At 42.7% G+C, this 22458-nt stretch overlaps 1 protein-coding gene across 1 annotated transcript in view; it reads left to right on the forward strand.

Annotated features, from left to right (window-relative positions):
* LOC134540537 (trifunctional enzyme subunit alpha, mitochondrial) overlaps nucleotides 1-19994 on the forward strand; it is a 28361-nt gene extending 8367 nt beyond the window's left edge. The window contains exons 5-12 of the mRNA XM_063383343.1: nucleotides 454-661; nucleotides 1696-1871; nucleotides 3401-3571; nucleotides 6457-6679; nucleotides 9498-9707; nucleotides 12621-12816; nucleotides 16841-17043; nucleotides 18703-19994. Of these exons, the coding sequence (XP_063239413.1) occupies nucleotides 454-661; nucleotides 1696-1871; nucleotides 3401-3571; nucleotides 6457-6679; nucleotides 9498-9707; nucleotides 12621-12816; nucleotides 16841-17043; nucleotides 18703-18906 (1591 nt within the window). The 3' untranslated portion in view covers nucleotides 18907-19994. The remainder of the gene's footprint in view (nucleotides 1-453; nucleotides 662-1695; nucleotides 1872-3400; nucleotides 3572-6456; nucleotides 6680-9497; nucleotides 9708-12620; nucleotides 12817-16840; nucleotides 17044-18702) is intronic.
* The last annotated feature ends 2464 nt before the right edge of the window (nucleotides 19995-22458 follow it).

A 22458-nucleotide genomic window follows, 5' to 3' on the forward strand; every position in this document is an offset into this window, starting at 1 on the left:
CCTCCACCTACAACTCCCCTCCACCTACAACTCCCCTCCACCTACAACCTGCTCTCTCCCCCTACAACTTGCTCTCTCCCTACAAACCCCTGCCCCTAGAACCCCCTTTTCTGCAACTCCCCACCCCAAACAACCCTCCTATAACTTTCCTTGCCTACCCCTTCTTCTACAATACTCCCTTCTGCTGCAACTCCCCTTCCCCCTACAACCCCACCCCTTACAACCCCCCTTCCCCCTACAAACCCCCCCTTCCCCCTACAACCCCCCTCCCTTACACCCCCCTTCCCCCTACAACCCCCTCCCTTACACCCCCTTCCCCCTACAACCCCCCCTTCCACCTACAAACCCACCCCCTTACAACTCCCCCTCCCCTTAAAAACATTACCCTCCTGCTACAACTCCCGCTCCCCCTACAACGCCGGGCTGACGGGCGACGGGCGGGTGTGTCGCCAGCACGCGGCGCTACCTGGAGGAGGTGGCCGTGCTGGTGGCGAAGCAGCTCGCCGCGGGCCAGCTGAAGGTGAACCGCGGCGCCAAGCCGGTCACCGCCTGGCTGCTGAGCAAGACCATGGAGATCGGCTGGGTGCGCAACAAGGTCTTCGAGAAGGCCCGGGCGCAGGTGCTGAAGACCACGGGCGGACTCTACCCGGCGCCTCTCAAGGCGAGTGTGCACGAGGGCCTTATTGCAAACACAGTGCTTCACCTCCAAGTTTGAGATGCAGAGTGTTCAATACGAATAATGTTGACATACATGGCATGTTACATGCAAGTGATTAAATTTTTTCTAACATTGAAACTACATTATATTATTTAGAATATACATATTAGTAATTATTTAATCTCCCCTACACTTTTCTAAACCAAGTTTCTCCGTGATAAGCAGGCAATTTGTCCGGTGTTGAGTTCTGTAGTATTGTATTTGATTTAACAGTTAACTACTGGCTGTGAAAACATTGGTCTTATGTACAGAGTGAAATTTGGTTGCATCTAACAACTTGTAAAATACATACATAATGCCTTTCAGCAAGATATTTCTGTAACAGACTGTTTTACCAAGCCTCGTGTGAGGATTTCCGTGGTAAGGAAAAGACAGGAAATTTTCTCAAAATTTATTGTTCTAATCAGAAATATCCCTGGATGCTCATCATGTCACAAAGAAGTGATGAGCGTGCCGGCGTGGAGGGACGAGCGTGCCGGCGTGGAGGGACGAGCGCGCCGGCCTGGAGGGACGAGCGCGCCGGCGTGGAGTGACGAGCGCGCCGGCGTGGGGTGACGAGCGCGCCGGCGTGGGGTGACGAGCGCGCCGGCGTGGGGTGACGAGCGCGCCGGCGTGGGGTGACGAGCGCGCCGGCGTGGGGTGACGAGCGTGCCGGCGTGGGGTGACGAGCGCGCCGGCGTGGAGGGACGAGCGCGCCGGCGTGGAGGGACGAGCGTGCCGGCGTGGAGGGACGAGCGCGCCGGCGTGGAGGGACGAGCGCGCCGGCGTGGAGTGACGAGCGCGCCGGCGTGGAGTGACGAGCGCGCCGGCGTGGAGGGACGAGCGCGCCGGCGTGGAGGGACGAGCGCGCCGGCGTGGGGTGACGAGCGTGCCGGCGTGGGGTGACGAGCGTGCCGGCGTTGGGTGACGAGCGTGCCGGCGTGGGGTGACGAGCGTGCCGGCATGGGGTGACGAGCGTGCCGGCGTGTTTCCCGCAGATCCTTGAGGTGATCCGCACGGGCGTGGAGAAGGGGGCCCGGGCAGGCTACGAGGCGGAGAGCCAAGCCTTCGGGGAGCTGGCCATGACGCCCGAGAGCCGGGGCCTCATGACGCTCTTCAAGGGCCAGACCGAGTGCAAGAAGAACCGCTTCGGCGAGCCCAACACACAAGTCAAGTAACTCTCGTTTGTTTACCTGCGGCTGGTAGCTTTAGATGGTTGGCAAAATATTTATTATTATTATTATTATTTAAAAAAATAAACACGAATACATAAAAACAAAAAGAGGTGAAAAAAATAAATTTTAAAATGTTACTTCCTTACATAAACAATTACAAGGACACAACAATTTGACAACACCTAACTACTAGGTAACAAAATGCACAACTTAACCAATTAATTTTTTTTTTATCTGGTCCTTTTAATTAATTGTAATTTAAACAAGAGATCGTAAAATTATTTTAACATCTTTATTAACTGATAAAGAAAAATAACTTACGTACTTGTTGAAATTTGTGATGATTCAGCATAAAATATAATTAGTTTTGGCTAGAAGGCCTGTGCGTATATCAATTTTTTTAGTTTGAATCGAATATGAATATCAAATTATTTGCGAATAAAAATGTCAAATTTGAACAGTAAGAATGGTAGTTAGAATCCCGCAAAATTTTTTTTTCCACGTCATTTAACAACTTCAGGAAAATTTGGCAAATATTATAAAGTAAAAGGTTGGTTAGGTTAAGTCAGCTACAATAATTATATTTAAAATGTTTATTAAAATATTTAAATTATGAAATAAAATATTCACATTTTAAATTATGCAGCTAACCTAAAACAACCAACTAACCTTTAATTTCAGTTCCTATTCGCCTTATTTTCCAGAACATGCTACTCTTATATGTGTTGATTCAGAAAATTTTAGAGATTAGCAAAATACAGTCAAATTCAATGTAATACATTTCACAAAAAAAAATGGTTTCTTTTTCTTTTTATTTTTTTAGTAAAAAAAATTACTGCATTACCAAATTAGTGATAAATGATCTTATATGTACATATTTAAAGTCTAGATATTCAGGGGTGTTTGTTTGTCCTTCTTTCGCGCAGCAACGGAGCAATGGATCGACAATGATTTTTTGCTTACAGATAGTTCACGGGCCGGAGAGTGACAAAATAGTTTCATAATGGTAAATCATAGGAGGTAGTTGACAGTCTCGCAGATTTGCGTCCCGGTTTCGCTGATGCGTAGCCTTGCACCGAGATTGTGGAATCAAAACGGACTTCATAATCAAAATTTTCAGTTTTTCGATTGTATATCGTACAGACTTGAAAATCAAAATTTTCCATTTTTCGATTGTATGTCATACAGACTTGAAAATCAAAATTTTCCTTTTTTGTATTGTTTGTCGTACAAACTTGAAAATCAAAATTTTCAGTTTTTCGATTGTATGTCGTACAGACTTGAATTCAAAATTTTCCTTTTTTCGATTGTATGTCGTACATACTTGAAAATCAAAATTTTTCCGTTTTTCGATTGTATGTCGTACAGACTTGAAAATCGAAATTTTCCTTTTTTTGATTGTATGTCGCACAGACTTGAAAGTCGGTACTGATGTTCCTTACATGGTGATGTGTGTAGCCCGGGCCACGGGTACTCCGACGCCCCGGCCCGACGTGCGTGACGGGTGGAGGGGGCGGGGGTGTTCCAGGAAGGTGGCGGTGGTGGGGGCGGGCCTGATGGGCGCCGGCATCGTGCAGGTGAGCATCGACAAGGGCTACGAGGTGCTGCTCAAGGACGTGAGCGCGGACGGCATCGCCCGCGGCCTGGAGCAGATCCACGCCGGCCTCGACACGGCCGTCAAGAGGAAGAAGCTCAGCGCGTAAGCCAGCTCCGTGAGGCCGATTCCCTTGGATACCAACATCCTAGCGTTTTCTCCACCTGAACTGGGATGAATAGCTGATTAAATTGTTTCTGGCTATTCTAGAAAGTTCTTCACGCAAAAAAAAACTAGAGGTGGGACGATACCACACTTTCAATACTCGATTCTGTATTGTTTTTTCAGTTCGATACTTCGATACTTTCGATACTCCAGGGAAAAATATTTTCCCATTAAGTAACAATTATTACAAATAACATAAATTAGTTTTAAACTATATAAATTCCCTCTTTATTACAAAAATACAAACTGCAAACAACTTTAAATACTTGAGTATAAAAAATAGAAGCGAAATACAAACTATCTTCAAGAGAGTTAGCCCTTTATTTTCCAGTACACTTTTTTTTACCGCGAACAAATGTAAATAAAAAGAAAATCAGAAATGTTTTCTTGTTTGTTTCATTTTACAAACATCTTAATGCAACAGAACAATTTTAAATAAAATATTAACGTGATAAACGTAAAAAACAAAACAATCCGATCGTAACAAAACAATAACAAACAGGTTTATTCAGTTCAAAGATTAATGAATGCACAATATATGAGATCCGTGCCTTGGTAAAGCGCGTGCACCATTTTCATAATCATTGCTAGTTTGCGCCACTAGTCTCGCTTGGTGCTGGCCATAGATGCTACTATCGAAGTGCACAGTCTTCTTGATACTATCCGTATCTATGGTGCGATAAAGTTATTTTTCTACTTTTGCAAAGGTAAACAATAAACTTTTTCAAAATAAAAGCATTAAAACGTAGTTTATCAGGAGGAATATAACAAAAAAATTTGTGAATTTTAGGACTTTTCCGCTTCGTAAAAACGTATGAAACGGGAAATTAATTATTTTATAAGTGTATGTTCCGGGAAAGTAAACCATTGTAAATATAGTACTTTCGGCAGGACCAAAATTAATCAGCGTGTGACACGGGAAAATGTATGAAACGCGAACGTATCATCGAGGTACTACTGTAGTTGAATTTTTTACAATGGCGACTCAAAACTTAATTCAATACAAATGAACAAGCATTCCGGTATCGAAAAAATGTATCGAACTTACAGTTTCGATACTCAATACTTTGCGATACCGTCAAGTATCGAAGGTATCAAGGTATCGAAGTATCGAAAATCCCATCACTAAAAAAAACCAATGAAATAACGTTTATTTAATCAATGTATCGCAGTTTAATTGTAACTGGGCATGACCAAAGCTCTAGGTTCCTGTAGGCATGGTCACCTTCGGCCGAAAAACACCAAGGCTTGAGATCAAAAAAAAAAATTCTAGTTTGAAATGTTTAAAACCAAACAGGCGTGACAACAAGCCGCCCCACATGAACTGCATTGAGCGACATCAGCTAAGCAGCGACTAACGTAACGCCGTAGAGTTGCGCTGTAGGCATATCCTTCAAAGAAACGCTAAAAGGCTTCTGTTGTGCCAGATGTCAAATCTCTGCTTGTCATGCTATTATTTGCCATCTATAATGTTAAATACTAATATTCCATTTTATAAGCATCACATTCTTTTTTTTTTGTAGCAAATTTTGCACCAGGAAGATAAAATTGCCACTTGTTATCTGCTATTTGGAACAATGGCCAAATATTCTAAAATTAAATTTTTGTCTGACTAGTTGTGTTGTAGTCACTGACTTGATGTTTATTAGCTGAGTTTTCACAGCTGCGTTAGGCTTACTAACGAGGGAGTGATGGAAAAACTTGGCTGGCCAGCACTGGAGGAATGAGAGAGACAGTGTGAAGTACCGTCTTGTGGCCTTGAAGGCTTTTAGAGCGAGGGCCAGTGGACAGAACAACGGAAGTTTTTTGTTTTAACTGTGCTGAAAGACAACTTAAATCATGTTAGTTTATTTTTCGATAAGTTGTAAAAGTATATTGAGCCAGTTGTTATTTTTCTGTAGGTCTACTTTTAGTTGAAATGGTCATACCTGTCTGCTAGTGAAAAGAGGGACAAAAAAAGGGTCAGAATCTTGGCACATAAACTTGTGTTTAAATTGGGACACTTCCTGCGGGCATTTTGGGCGGGTGAGCGGCAGCGCAAGGGGGGGGAAAACTGCCCTTTGTCGTGTTGCCTGCAATTTTCAAATATTTACCAGTTGTGCACACTTGTCATGTGGAGTTTGAAGCAAAGTTGAAAGACATGTGTATGTTGGTTGCCGGCAATATACCATTGCGTTTTACTGGGGAAAATATTAACAGTTATGCTTTCTCTAGTGCCAGCACCGGTACCAACATTGTATTTACGGTTCTCGGTGCCGGTTAATTTGCTTAAGAACCAGCCGAACCAAGAACCAGGGACTACCCATCCCTACTCCTAACATATTCATTAAAAACCAATGCAGGCTAGTTATTTAAGCACGTATTTAATCTCACAGTGTAATCCTAGTTTAATTTTTTTTCCCAAAATGAAAAACTTGCATAAGTGTTGCACCACATTTTATCAAACAAAAAAAAAAAAATCAGCATAAAGTCTGACCCATACACTGGTAAATATGATGTTAAGTGTTCATAGTTGTCTGAAGGTAAATTAGTTTAATTTACTACGTTTCTTCCCATACATATTTGTGTTCACGTCTTTATTCCTGAATGAAGTAGCTTGGCTTCTGGGTTGTAGCAGCGTCCTTGGCGAACAATTCACCGAAGTTTCGGTCGGCATTGCAGTCGCCATCATCAGGGAGCAGTTCAGTAGGTAACCGCTGCCGGATGATGGCGACTGCAATGCCGACCGGAACGTCGGTTGAATTGTTCGCCGAGGCCGCGGCTACGACCCAGAAGATCCCGGGTGCGGAGCGGGGAGGGCAAGGCGGCGGCCGCGGTGGGCGCAGGCTGGAGAGGGACCGCCACCTGGCGCGCCTGCACACGGGCCTGGACTACAGCGGGTTCCGGGACGCCGACCTGGTGGTGGAGGCGGTGTTCGAGGACCTCAACCTGAAGCACAAGGTGATCCAGGAGCTGGAGCGCGAGGTGCCGGAGCACTGCGTGGTGGCCAGCAACACCAGCGCGCTGCCCATCGCCCGCATCGCCTCCGCCAGCCGGCGCCCCGACAAGGTGCGCTCTCCCGCCCCCTTATCTCTGCCGAGCTCGGCTCCCGATGATACTGGTGCGCGTCCGGTTACCGAGCTGCTGTGTCTTCTTTACAGCCGCGACGTTGCTGGTGAATTGCGATGGAAACCTAAAATAACACCGAAAAGCATGCCTATACGCTATGCATCACAGAAATTTGAGTTAATGCACCGCAAAGAACTGAAAATAAATCGAAATAATGAAACTAAATCAGCATTTTCAGTCGAAACTTAACTCTAATGACAAATGCCTAATCTTTTAAATAATGAATTCAATTAAATAATTTATTTAGCATGATGTTTGTAGTACAATTTAATTTAAAAAAAAAAAAAAGGAAAAAGTTTACTGGGTCAATCTTGCAAGTGTTATTAATTTCTCGTTTTTACATTACAGCCTAGAACATTTTTCAAATTCAGAAATAACTTTCCAATTGATTTTTAGTGTTCCAAATAGTTGGACAAGACCTGGTTTATAAACTATGCATGAATGCAAAATGTTCAGTAACCACAATTTAGTGATTCGTTTTTTAAACTAAACAGTGCGCAGTAGCACAGTACAGGTATTCTACAACTTCTAACTTTTCTTGCATTTAGGCTTGCATTCCAGATGGCCATACTAAAAGGAAGTGTTCCAAAAACTTTTAAGACGCAGATGTTACTAAGTTCTTTTTAATGTGTAGGTATTTCATGTTCACACTTCTTATACTTTACACAGTGAAGTAAATATCATTTTTAAATTAAATTATTGAGTATTTATTTTGTTTTCACGATAATTATGACTTATCAAAAGAAGCCCGTGTTGGAATTTTGTTTTCTGCTGTTACAATTAGAAAGTTAATGGGTTGGTGACTTCTGGTGACTTGTGAGCTTTATAGGCCTGGGCAAACATTCGAATTTTCGAATACGAATAATGAACTGTTTGTATTCAGTTGGATTTGAGGTGTTGGTGTGGTTGGTTTGGGGCTATGAAGGGAGGGGTCGCCAAGACAAGTTCTCGCCCCGGGTGGAAACAAGTCTAGTTGCATTAAGAGTTTCTCGTAAACACACACCTCTGGGGGATATCTTGAGCAGTTCTGAAGGGCAGCACCTGTAACGGTGGAGCGCAGAGAGAGTGGGGGTGCAGAGAGCAGGGGGCGTAGCCAGAATTTCTTTTTGGGGTGTGTTTACTTACACCCTGCCCCCGTACCAGGGAGGGGTCCGGGGGCCCTCCCCAGGAAAAATATGATTTTAATGTGCAATTTGGTGCAATTTAAGCACTTTCGTTATTAAAATATTGGATTTGAATAACATAAATATGTGTCCCGACTTAATGATATTTTTAACAAGACACTGTTGAAAAACTCATTGCTGAATATTAAGGGTTATCGGATCTGAGTGCATTTGCAACAGCTAGACAAGTGTAAGTACACACACACAGATATATAATATTTGGGGGGGTGTTTGGACACCCAGAACACCCCCCCCTGGCCACGCCCCTGCAGAGAGGGATTGTGTCGCAGGTGATCGGCATGAGAGATGGTGTCGCAGGTGATCGGCATGAGAGATGGTGTCGCAGGTGATCGGCACGAGGGATTGTGTCGCAGGTGATCGGCATGAGAGAGTGTGTCGCAGGTGATCGGCACGAGGGATTGTGTCGCAGGTGATCGGCACGAGGGATTGTGTCGCAGGTGATCGGCACGAGGGATTGTGTCGCAGGTGATCGGCATGAGAGATGGTGTCGCAGGTGATCGGCACGAGGGATTGTGTCGCAGGTGGTCGGCACGAGGGATTGTGTCGCAGGTGATCGGCACGAGGGATTGTGTCGCAGGTGATCGGCACGAGGGATTGTGTCGCAGGTGATCGGCACGAGGGATTGTGTCGCAGGTGATCGGCATGAGAGATGGTGTCGCAAGTGATCGGCACGAGGGATTGTGTCGCAGGTGGTCGGCACGAGGGATTGTGTCGCAGGTGGTCGGCACGAGGGATTGTGTCGCAGGTGATCGGCATGAGAGATGTTGTCGCAGGTGATCGGCATGAGAGATGTTGTCGCAGGTGATCGGCATGAGAGATGTTGTCGCAGGTGATCGGCATGAGAGATGTTGTCGCAGGTGATCGGCATGAGAGATGTTGTCGCAGGTGATCGGCATGAGAGATGTTGTCGCAGGTGATCGGCATGAGAGATGGTGTCGCAGGTGATCGGCACGAGGGATTGTGTCGCAGGTGATCGGCACGAGGGATTGTGTCGCAGGTGGTCGGCACGAGGGATTGTGTCGCAGGTGGTCGGCACGAGGGATTGTGTCGCAGGTGATCGGCACGAGGGATTGTGTCGCAGGTGATCGGCACGAGGGATGTTGTCGCAGGTGATCGGCATGAGGGATGTTGTCGCAGGTGATCGGCATGAGAGATGTTGTCGCAGGTGATCGGCATGAGAGATGGTGTCGCAGGTGATCGGCACGAGGGATTGTGTCGCAGGTGATCGGCACGAGGGATTGTGTCGCAGGTGGTCGGCACGAGGGATTGTGTCGCAGGTGGTCGGCACGAGGGATTGTGTCGCAGGTGATCGGCACGAGGGATTGTGTCGCAGGTGGTCGGCACGAGGGATTGTGTCGCAGGTGGTCGGCACGAGGGATTGTGTCGCAGGTGGGATTGTGTCGCAGGTGGTCGGCACGAGGGATTGTGTCGCAGGTGATCGGCACGAGGGATGTTGTCGCAGGTGATCGGCATGAGGGATGTTGTCGCAGGTGATCGGCATGAGGGATGTTGTCGCAGGTGATCGGCATGAGAGATGGTGTCGCAGGTGATCGGCACGAGGGATTGTGTCGCAGGTGATCGGCATGCACTACTTCTCGCCGGTGGACAAGATGCAGCTGCTGGAGGTCATCACGACGGACAAGACCTCGAAGGAGACGGCGGCGGCGGCCGTGGCGCTGGGGCTGCGCCAGGGCAAGGTGGTGATCACCGTGGGGGACGGCCCCGGCTTCTACACCACGCGCATCCTGGCGGCCATGCAGTCCGAGGCCCTGCGCCTGATGCAGGTCGGCGTCCCGGCGATCCACAACGATTCAACATCACAGGACACATTTCAGATAGGAACCTTAAGAGGCCACTCCAGTGTTTCAGGGGCACTACGCAACCCGCGCTAACCTCGCAAGATTCAATGCTATTTTCATTTTGCTTATAACTAATTAACTAATACAGATTTAGAAATGATGCTTCCTTGGTATGTAAGACAACGATGCTCTTATCAAAGCCCCTTTCTTCATAAACGTACATAAATTATGGTTTTATACTAATCTTTACTAATATGCATAAAAGTATTGTCTAGGTTTGAACAATAATTTATGCACGTTTTTGAAAAAAAGGGGCTTTGATAAGAGCATCGTTGTCTTACATATCAAGAAAGCATCATTTCGAAATCTATGTTAGTTAACTAGTTATAAGCAAAATGAAAATAGCATTGAATCTTAAGAGGTTAACGCGGGTTGCGTAGTGCCCCTGAAACACTGGAGTGGCCTCTTAAAGGAACTAAAGTAAATTTTAAAAAATTCAACACTGATAAGGGGTCTTCCATTAATCACGTGATTTTTTATTTAGCAAAATTTTCAAACCTCCCCCCCCCCCCTCCCCCCTAGTGATTTGTGGTGAGGTTTTAGACTAACACCCCCCCCCCCCCCCCCCCCCATCTCTCACATGTATTTTTTTGGTACAAAATATATTTTTAAAATTTTCAGAATATTATCTTTAAATATAGGTATGATCTAATTTAGTTCTGGAAAAATTAAAGCACAGTGATAAAAATGTCCGGACGCACATTAAGGTTGCAGGTTATTCCTCACTGGCATAAAAAATAATAAAGGAAAGGCTAAATATGTGATTTACGCATGTATTCGGCGCCAAAATCGCAGACTTACTGGCGACCGGCAATGCCGAGCCGGGCGGTTCATGTTGCGGCGGGCGGGGATATTGTTGCCTGGCTACGGCGAGTCAAGGTCACGCGCCGCTTTTCGGTTTAGTAGAAATCACGCGAAAAAATTAATACGTGTGATATCTCTCTACTCACCCTCCCCCTTGTGATATTTCGTGATTTTTCCCAACCCCCTCCCCCCCGCCCTTTCGAGCCTCACGTGATTAATGGACGATCTCTAACGTCTGAAGTCAATATATTTTTCTTCATACCTATCCTGTTACTGTTCCTCAAGATATTGTACCTTTAACATGTAATTATACAATTAAAATTCCAATATGTATTGATTCTGAAAAATTAGTTCATGAATAAAACACATAAAGGGTAAAATGTTTCAACACCATGGTTAATATTTTTTTTATACATTATTTTATTTTGGACCCTTGAGACCTTGATTCGGTTTAGTGGGGGGGTGTATATGAGGTACTCTTTACGATTCGAATTCGAGATTTGGGTTTGAGAAAATTTGGATTTGACTCATTACTGTATGAAACAAAACAAAAAAAAACTCATGGGTGCATGCTTACCACGTGTGTTGGGCGTGCTTTTAAGGTAGAGTTATGTGAATTTATAAGAATGTGTGCAAGTATGCGAATGAGTAAGTTATTATTCGTGTGTGCAAGTATTCTTGTGTACCAATCAGCATTCATATTCAATTGCACTAAAATGGAATTGTGCTGTAATGGAAACGTGTTATCGAACGTATCACTCTTTCCACACTTTTCATTACCCTCAAACTACCCTACCAGCCAAAAATTAATTTTGCTTAAAAAAAACTGATCTATGTATCACTTGGGCCTGAATAACTTGGTCATGTTGAACACATGTCGAATCTTAAAACGACCGATCCAGCTTGCAGAACAATTGAAGTCGAGAATACCAAAACGCGTGGAAAAAATATTTGCCTTTTCCTGTAGCATAGGGCCGCTGACAGGTATTCCCTTGTTTCTCGTGATTTTAAACCACTGACCTAATGCTTGATCAACATTTTCTTGTCGCTATTTTCGAAGCCTCTTCGGTTTCAAAACATTTGAATTGAACAATTGTTTAATCCGGTTCTTGTTTTTTAAAATCATTGAGATTGTCGAATGACCCAAGCCAAATTCCTTTGCGAGAGAAGAGTTTGATTCTCCATTTTCTAATCTGCATATAATTGCACCTTTCTCCTCAATCGTAAATGGTTTACGGCGTTCAAATGACATTTTTTCCACAGGATATCACAAACAAAAATGTGTGACCTTCAAGTGTCAATTACTCACTGAGGTTCAAAACAAAAACGAGCCATGTTCCACTTCATCGGGAATTAACGAACATTGCCGAAGGTGTAAAGAATCATGTCGGTCATTATAACCGGAAATAATTTATTATAAATGGGTCACAATAAGCGACATGTCACTGTAAGCAAGTCATTATATCCGACTTATTTACAAAAAAATGCATATGAGAACCAAATTTCGTTGTGTTATTACGTCATAATAGGCGGAGTCATGATAAACTGATTCTACTGTATTTACATTAATTTTTTTATTTATTTAAAGTAGTAACAAGCTAATCAACAGTGTTTAGACCTTTATGGTGGGCATTACCTGCAAATATATAGGATCTCAACTCATTGGTACATTATATTTGCAGTGACAACCTTGTATTTATTTGTCTATAGTATGTGTCGTGCCCACCATAAAAGTCTGAAGGCTGTTGATTAGCTTGTTACTACTTTAAAATAAATAAAAGAATTAATATGAATAAAGAAAAATCCGTTTATTAAGACTCCGCCTATATTGACGAACCGCCTATTATGACGTAATAACTCAACGGAAATTTTTACGTTTCTTTGGCCAAGTATTTGTCGTCTGCCCCTTTTCGTGTCAGAACCGTTTCACAACAATTCGACCTTGAAATTTTGCCCCCGTCGCACCGGAAGATCACACTGCCGAGAACAAAGCCACGCACCCTGTGCTGAGTGGCTATGGCGTGGCGTGCGCAGGAGGGCGTGGGCCCCAAGGACCTGGACAAGCTGTCCAAGGGCTTCGGCTTCCCGGTGGGCGCGGCGACGCTGCTGGACGAGGTGGGCGTGGACGTGGCCGCCCACATCGGCGCGGACCTGGCCCAGGCGTTCGGCCCGCGCTTCGGCGGCGGAGACAACAGCATCCTCAAGGACTTCGTGCAGAGGGGCTTCCTCGGTGCGTGCATCCCCGTGGTCGTCTCCGTTTCTGGATTGACAGATGGGGGGGGAGATAGGAACGGATGTAAAATCAAAAGACACCATTTTGACGTGACAACGTCTAATAAATCGATGAACGCCGGCTGCACGCACGAAAAAATGTCCCGTTACGCACATTGTCCCGTTACGCTAATTGTACGCTTACGCCGCATCTATCCCTCTTCCACTTCGATTGGAACAACCATCGATTTGACTTTTTCGAGGCACATTAAACTTGAAACACTCCCATTCGTTTCCTTCTTTTCCTATCATCGTCCTATCCCTAACAGAATGACACAGATTGGAAGAAGTTAAATAGCAAACATGTATAAAAGTTATAGTTAAAAATAATCTCTTTGTTTAAAGTAATAAACATATTTGAATTAATGAGTGCAAATAAAAGTTAATTTATCAATTAAATTGTAGATTTCATTTCACTCCTTCTTTGTATCCATACAAAATAGTGATAATTCAATAAAAATGATTCAATTTTATTCATAAAAGTATGCAATCATTACATCAATGTTCTGTTATGACGTCACGTTGAACTATCGTCCGTAAACCAACCTTACAGACAACAAATTTTTTTTTCAGTTGTATCACGATTAGTTAATCCTGTGTAGATAGAGACAGGAAAAAATTTGCGAATTAATTTCGCGATGGGCTAAAATACAAATATTTTCACCTCGGTGCTGCCTCTGCCATTGGCTCCACAACTCGCCTGGATGACTCTGGGCCAGTGAGAAACGCCCCCGACCAAAGCTTTATACGAATCACAGGCTGCTACGTTGGGAAGTATCACAAGAAAACAGCCAATGAGTGGGTGACATTTGACAAGAGTGCACGTAGAACTATGGAGTCCATCCTGCAGGTCATTTAACCCGCAAATTTTTCCGGTCCCTATGTACAGAGTGCGCGCATGCGGCCAGACATCAGTGTCGATGGCTCGCTGATTGCAAGCAGCACAGAGGGTGTGCACTTTGTCTTGTGCTGAGTAATAGTCCACAGGTAAAGGTGTTTTGCTTCAACTGTATTAGGTTTGCGATCTTGTTAGGGGTGATCTTAAGGTTATCAAGCATTATAAACGTTCAGTGCTTTGAAAAACAGTGCATGATGGCTTCTACAAGTATAGTAAGACAACCCATTAAATGGAAGGTGTCATCATTTAAAAAAAAAAATGTAAATAATTTCGGAAGTTGAGTGGTCGGATCACTCGCCTCTTGCCAAGGATATCCGGGTTCAATTCCCGACGGATTAGACCCGGGAAGGAAAGAGCAGGAGTACTTGCTTACTCCTATTTTGCCCCCAGAAATTCATTTCTTGGATGCTCCATCCTCATATCGTTACCCTCGTCTCTAGGGACCTTGATGTTCACGAGACGTGAAGCCATAGTTTAATTATTAATTTTGTTCTGTTAGTACTGTTTTTATCCAAATATAATGCTATGATTTTTTTACCAAAACTGCAAAAACTGAAATTGGGGATCCTATTATAATTGCAAACTTGTATCTTGCCGGTTGAATAATGTAAAGTAACAGTGATTGGAACAGCTTAGTTGAAAAATTACACACACTGCCTGTAAACTTCTTTGTTTATGCCACTTTAGTCTTATTCCTTGTTTACGTCCACCTGTTTCTTTCGGGGTATGGAAGTCGGCAGACGACAGATGGACGAGAAAACATTTAAGAATGTGTGAAGGAGAGGGGGAGAGAGTATTGTAGTTTGTCTTTTTCCTTCTGCTTCTCTTCTGATACTGTGTTAGCTTTTCCCCCCCCCCCCTTTTCTACATCCTCCCAAGCAACTACTGTACATCCACAGTATTCATGCTTCCTGACTGTCGAACTACAGTAGAACCCCGATTTAACGAAGTGCTATGGTTACCGAAAATGTTTACTCTAAATCGATGTTTCGTTAAATCCGATTTACCGATTTTCAATGACCCCCGCACTCATAATCGCGTCCCTACGTTTCCATATCGTAGACAGGGTCGACGCTGATATCTTGTGCTGCCGTGCTATCTCAGACTTCGTCAACTTTGCATCTTCAACGTATTTTAATCTCGCTCGTACGACCCCCGGTTCGTACGTACACCTCGGTCGTACATACAGATTTTCAGAAACCGTGAAAACTGAGGCATAAAATAAAAGTTTAAAAATATGTAAAGTGTAAGAAATACGTTAAAGTGTATTAAAATACAGTCGCAACCTGCAGCGTTTATAACAAATACGAGCTACATACACATTGCGTCACAGTAAAAAATCAAAAATTAAAAAATTGGCTGCAAATTGATGGAAAATTTCCGTTAATAGCGCGCCGTACGCGAAGAAAGGTCATTGTACTCGGTCAGCTGCTATTACGGCGCGGCGTAGCCGCCGGCTGGCTCTCTTTGTTCGCTGAGCTGCGCAGCACTTATAAAAAACGTATTCCAAAAACTAAACACCGCGCACAAAGCTCTTACTGAGAATAATAAAGCTGTAGCAAACCGTATGTATTCGGTACTGAGTAACGGGTGCGCTATCTAGTAACGAGTAACGAAACGTTACACACGGCTGCATCTCGTTACTCGCATTTATTGTATGTTTTACGCATGCGCGCGCATATTCAATGAATTTGCGTTACAAAGAACGATGTTTGTTTATTAAGTAAAGTATAATTTGGAAATTCGTCGTCAAAGTTTTTTACTGTTTATTAAAAGTATTGTGTGTGTAGACAAAGTTTGAGATTGGAACAGAAACAACGTAAGAAAGTATTGTTTACAAATTAGAAATATGTTTTTATTATCGCGTATTTTCACGTTTTTTTTTGTTCTTATCTTAAAAGACAGTATAAAAAAGCCGCTTTAATGAGATTTAATTGTTTCTTGGTTAACAAAAACTTTTAATTATCAAATATTGTTCATTGTTTATATTCTATTTATTATTATTTACGCGATGTCATACTGTACGCGTACGCAATACGACTCGATTCGTTGCTGCAACATAACATAGCATGTTATGCGGTATCAGAAGTAACGAGTAATGTAACGTGATACGATAGTAACGAGTACTAATTGTTATAGTAACGAATACATACGGGGACGCTTTTTTTCGTTACTTTTACACCTCTAGAGAATAATGATAATAGCGTATTGGTGTGACGTGGTCACAAGTTGAAAAAACCTGGAGGATGGGAAAGGGAATATTTGGAAACGTGTGATTATTGGCTGGCACTGTTACTATGCGGGCGTATTTGGAAGATAACGTGGTGAGTCAAGCCAGGTATGGAGAAGGTGGAGGGGGATGCGGACAAAGAAACCCTTCATGACGTCATGTGTCGCGGACAGTCTATCTATCCAGGCGCGCGCAATGACACGCACCTACGCAATTCAGTTACAGCGCCCGCAGTTTTTAAGCAATTTGAACAATTTTTTTAATTTTTTTCGTATTTGGACAGATGATGCAAAGACACATATTAATATATAGTACCTCCATTCTATTACTGACACCACCAAGTGTAATTTTTAATAAGATTCCATTACTATTTACTTCCATTTTTTGGAAATCTATATTATTATTTTAATAAATTGGTGTTTTTTGATGGTTCCTGAAAACCTTTACGTTAAATCGCTGTTTTCGTTAAATCCGTGTTCGCAAAATCGGGGTTCTACTGTACTTGAACCGTAACCCTCAAAATATTGTTTTCTAACTGCCACTCGCTATTTCAAAAACGTGCCGTGGTAAAACACTACTGCTGAAAGTGGCACCAGAAAAGTTCAATGTAGATTAACTAGTTTATATAAATAAATTTATTTCTGTGTGTTTTGATTATTCCCGTATTTTTCATAACCTCATAATCAAAAAACTTGGGGGTGGCGTTATTTCCAGGTAAACACAGTACAGTGTGTGGTTGCTGGATGCCGCAGCAGTTTCTTGCCCTGTGTTGTGTTGTGTTGTGTTGTGTTGTGTTGTGTTGTGCTGTGCTGTGCTGTGCTGTGCTGTGTTGTATTGTTGGACTGGGTGCGGCAGGGCGCAAGTCGGGCAAGGGCTGCTACGTGTACGAGAAGGGCTCCAAGAACAGGGACGTGAACGACGCGGTGCTGGACCTCATGAAGAAGTACTCGCTGGAGCCCAAGGGCTTCCAGGACACTGAGGACATGCGGATGCGGCTGGTGTCGCGCTTCGTCAACGAGGCCGTGCTGTGCCTGCAGGAGGGCATCTTGGCCAGCCCCGTGAGTGCCTCCCTCCCTCCCTCCCTCCCTTCAGTACATTAGGGATCGTCCATTAATCACGTGAGGCCTGAAAAGTGGGGGGGGGGGGGGAAATCACGAAATATCACAATGGGGAAGGGGGGATGTAAAGTGATATCACGTGTGTTTATTTTTTCGCCCGATTTCTACCAAACCGAAAAGCGACGCGTGACCTTGACTCGTCGCAGACCAGGCGGCGACATCCCCGCCCCGCCGCAACGTGAACCGCCCGGCTCGGCATTTCCGGTCGCCGGTGAGACTGCGATTTTGGCGCCGAATACGTGCGTGAATCAAATACAAGCCACTCCTTTATTATTTTTATGCCAGTGAGAATAAACCTGTGACCTTAATGTGTGTCTGGACATTTTTATCACTGTGCTTAATTTTCCAGAATTAAATTAGATTATGCCTATATTTAAGGATAATATTCTGAAATTTTTAAAAATAATTTGTACCAAAAAAATACACATGATTTATTTTTTGGGGGGGGGGGGGGGAGGAGGAGTCTAAAACCTCACCACAAATCACTATGTGAGAGGGGGGGTTAAAAATTGGCTAAAAAAAAACATCACGTGATTAATGGACGACCCCTAACCTCCTTTCCTTGCTACTGTGAGTCCCCAATTTATGTCCTGCATTGCCGTTCATTTTGAAATGCTGACTTCTTTTCATTTATAGTTGTCAGATACTATTTAGAATGTCGTTTTTACAGTTTCCATAAATAATGTATCTTGTGTGTGCCATTTTCTGCATAGTTTTCAATGATTTCAAAATGAAAAACTTTTCTCTTTTCTAGTAAACATTCACATCTTTACTATCCACGGTAATGCTCGCCAGTGAAAATTCATTAAAACATAGAATTAACAGTTTGGTTTTTTCATGATTTCCTAGAAACATCCACACAGACATTGAGAAAAAATGCTTACCGAATCCAAAGCAATTTTTTTATTTTACAATCTCTAAATATGTGGTCTAGCCTCTCAATGGCCTCACAAACAAGGCTTGGTGTCAGTTATGTACAGGGTTGGCTGATGTTTTTAAATAGAATATCTTAATAAATGAAAGTTCTAATTCTGCTCTAATGACAACAATAGTTTGCTCATTATTTTTTCTTATGATTAACGGGAACAAATAATCATATACTAATCAATATCATATCATTTAAATTATCATAATAATTTGCAAATTATACCCAGCTAGATACTCCCATAAAATTAGTAAACTGTAGTCAAAAGTATATAAAAAGGGGAAATAAATAAATTTAATCAAAAATATTCCTTTTTTGTGTGAAATCCCTGACTGTACTGTAAATTACCATTCTGTGGGAAACACCTGTTGTATGTAGAATCCTCCTCCTGTGGGGAAATACCCTTTCTGTGGTTAAGTCCCAGTCAGATGTGCAGATTTGCCGGACTTCAGTTCTTCGATGTTATAACTTTTCTGGTTCAACGTGAGAGCAGGATGTCGTAGAGCTTTCATTTGAACATGCTGAGAACCGAAATAATTAATGTAATTTAAAAAACCTGGTTTGAAACCAGATTGTTTAAAAAAAAAAATTAAAAAAAAATCCCCGACCTTGGTTCTGTGTGACGTGTGATGTGAGACGTGAGACAGCGACCCGGGGGGTGGTGGGGATTGCAGCTGGAAGGTGACGTGGGCGCCGTGTTCGGCCTGGGGTTCCCGCCCTTCACGGGCGGTCCCTTCCGCTGGGTGGACGTGTTCGGGGCACGCCGCCTCGTGGGCAAGATGGAGGCGTACCAGGGGGCGTACGGGGAGCCCTTCCAGCCGTGCGAGCTGCTGCGCGCCCACGCCGGCGACCCATCCAAGAGGTTCTACCCCCAGTAGCGACGGGGCTTCGCCCTGGCCCCAACTCTCCAAGCATCGCAGCGCCAGTCTTGTCGTCCGTCGCGAGGCTGCAGTTCCACACACAACTGAAACCTGTTCATGTAGCTTCATGATTTTATGTTCTACTATCATTTTTTTATTTACATATTGTACAAACAACAAATACAGTTTTAATGCCAGTATCATGTTGGCAAGCCACTGTAATGTTGCACGTTTGTGAAAGCTGACACATCAAATAATATTTTTTTTTTTTTTTTTTTTTTTTTTTTACACAAGCAAAGAAATAATTCCGGTTGTAAATTATCGATTTGCATTTGATCCATCCACCAGCTGTTAAAGTGGTAGGTATTTTGCGACATTCACCCTAGAATGTAGCGCAATATCTGGCAACACTGGTTGTTCGCCGGATCAGGGAAAATCCTCGGCTCTAACTTTCTGTACTTTTTTTTTTTAACTCCTATTGCTTACCATCATAATACGTATTTGTATGAATTCAGTTTTTTTTGCACCAAATTTCATGTCCCAGCAAGTAGCACCGTCACTCAGAAGTGGAAATATTGCTGCATGCACAGAATACCGATTTTTCCCCAATTATTTTAGTTGAATTTTCGGAAATGTGTCACTTTAAAAATAAAATATTTGTTACAATGACGTGGTCTGTTGGAACACCATATGTGTACAAGCACTTGAATCATTATTTACGCTACGAGATTGTGACATTTTTTTTCATTTCCAGTGACGAATACATTCATTGGTTCACAACCTTTACTATCTTTGTTTTTGTGTATAACTCTTTGTTGTTAAGCATGCACAATAAATTAACTTTATTGTCCCAGTCTTCACGATGCAGGCTTGAATTCAGGTACATACATTCTTGTCGTATTGTTTGCAGAGGGTTGCGATTACTGGTGTCCCAGGCGTGTACTGTAAAATATTTATATAGGCATATTTATATGTTAAGAGAATTTCATGTCATCCTCAGAGCAAAGACTGTATTTTTTTATTCCACGAGTGCTAAGTGTGGTTTCTACTGAACTGTTGTTACAGCATTTTGTACATATGAAATAAAAGTTTTTCTCTTTTAATAATATTTGCTTACGTGTGTGTGTTATTTTCCTTTTAATTTTGTATTTTTGACAATTTCGAGAAAATATAAATTAGCTGTGCATGTACATATATTTGTTCGTTTCAAATTTTGAATAACTTTTTTTCATACTTGTATGTGATTGCCAAGTACAATTGCTTTTTTTTTTTTCCCCAAGATCCTATCTGTCGCGAAATTAAAAACCACAGTGTAAATCAAAACTGTGTTATTTGTCACGTTTATCAACATGTGCTTTTGTCGTAGCATGGTACCAACTTTCCAATACCCTCGTCACAGAAAACGACCGCCTGTGCTTTCAGCCAATTCTCTTCACTGTTCTGTAACCTGCTGTCTGGGCCAAACTAGAATCCTATTCATTTTATAACATAAAAAATATTCTGATTTTAATATTGCTAATTCATCTTTATGTTACGATTTTTGTACTTTTCACATACATAATATATTAGCAATGCTGTAATAAAAATTAAGGTTATTTGTTGGCTAAAGAACGTTCATTGAAAGATGGTTTTTTTTTTTTTTTTCCGGTACCCCTTTTTTCTGTAGGGGTGTTTTAACCTCCAGCCCCTGTCCTCTAGGTAGTCCCTGGCCACCACTGCGGGGAGCAGCCGCAGCAACGAGGTGGCTCCGTGGGGACGTCTGCGGGAACCCGGCTCTTGTGTTCGGAGCCTCCGGCATCCCCAACGTCGCCAGTACACCCATACTCCCGTAGTCGGGAAAGGTAGAAGGAAACGACTGGGGTTGAAAAACAGAACTCACAATTCAGGTTATGAATGGCTGAGCTAATGTGCAGCTACAATGCCATCTTCCAACAATAACATATTTTTATTTGGAGTCTTACCTTGCACTTGCCTTCGGTCTGAAATGATGGTATTTTCTGTGTGTGTCCTTAACTGATGGAAATTTAGGGCAACAGTGGAAAAAGAAAAAAAACATAATATACTTAAAATAAACGCATGTAATCTGAAATATGAGAACATGAAAAATGACTAACATACTTAAACACAAGAGAAAAAATATCCAAAGAGGTAGTTCATATAAGTACACTCCAACAGTAACTGAAAAGCACACTGGAGACTGCTGGTCCCGTACACAGCGCCTGCCTGCACGCCAGGTGGTGCTTGAAGAAGTGTAAAGGAGGGGGAATTAAGGCCCCTCTCCCACACCGGTCAAACAAAAAACCTGCTTAGGTTCAGAGAGAGCTCCGAAAGAGAAATGTTATTTTAGTTAAAACTATTGGTGTTAAATCTGTGAAAAAATATATTGGAGCCAGTTGCAGATACAGGACCATTTTCTGGGGGTGTGGAGGGAAGGGCAGAATTTTGAAAAATATATACATGTGTATTAAAAAAAAACATTGACACTGTGAGCAGCTTTTACACAATAACATACTGTCCTCACTGATATTACGCAAATATTTTCAAATTTGTTGGGGGAAAAGGTGTATGCACAACGCCTTTTCAAAATGCCTGAATTTAAAATTAAATAAAATTCTTTTACATTAGCCTGTGCAGTAACGTAGGCGCTGCCATGCAATGACAGTAAAGATACTTGATGCAATTTTCAAATTTTTTTCTCGTTTTTAAGGCAATTATTTTTGTTTCATCGCAACTTTTAATCCAAGTTTTTTTTTCAACTCGAAAACAAAAGTTAAACGAATGCAAGTATTCGGGCGACTTGAAAAAAACTTTGGTCATAGTAGGCTTCCCCACTTTTGTAAGCACAGAGCGGCATAGCCCTCACAAAGGTGTTTCGCTTGTGCACTAACATACCCTATTGTTCCCTAACCCTGCTTAAATAATTATAATAAGTTTGTCCACTTGCGACTATCGCGCAGGTTTTTTCCAACACACTCTCTGTCACGGTTGGTTTTCCTGTGTCCAAAGTGTGTCTTACCCAGGACCACAACTACAGCTGTGGCACCAGATAACCCTGCTACAACGGCGATGCATGCAGGGCTTGCCCTGAAACGCAACCATACACCAACCGAACTTGGCTACTAACATGCATTAAGGCATGCAAGAGGGCCACAGAACTGAGAAGGACTCGCATTGGAGTAGAAAATATGGGGGCTCGCCAGGAGAAAAGTGACTTGAACAACAACTATTAAAAAATGTTATTGTTACCAGTATGTCTCTCACACTCTGGAAAGAAACTACACCGAATCAAATATCGTAATACGACAATATGGGAAACCCTGGTCAATTATTATTAGGCGAAACGCGAGGCAATTTACTGAACTTTTAAACTATTTTCACTCCACGTCGCTAGAGTCCATTACTCTTGCGCATTAAAAACACACAATAAAAATTGTAGTTACACTCCATGCCGCTAGGTTCACTGACATCACTTATCACGCGTATTTATTACAAGTTTCATATATTGCTTCCATTTAAATATTTTAACTATGAGTTCCATCCGGTTTCCTTCAAGGTCATTAGATACCAGGT

The sequence above is a fragment of the Bacillus rossius genome, chromosome 17 (assembly GCF_032445375.1).
Source record: "Bacillus rossius redtenbacheri isolate Brsri chromosome 17, Brsri_v3, whole genome shotgun sequence".
In the NCBI taxonomy this organism is placed as follows: domain Eukaryota; kingdom Metazoa; phylum Arthropoda; class Insecta; order Phasmatodea; family Bacillidae; genus Bacillus; species Bacillus rossius.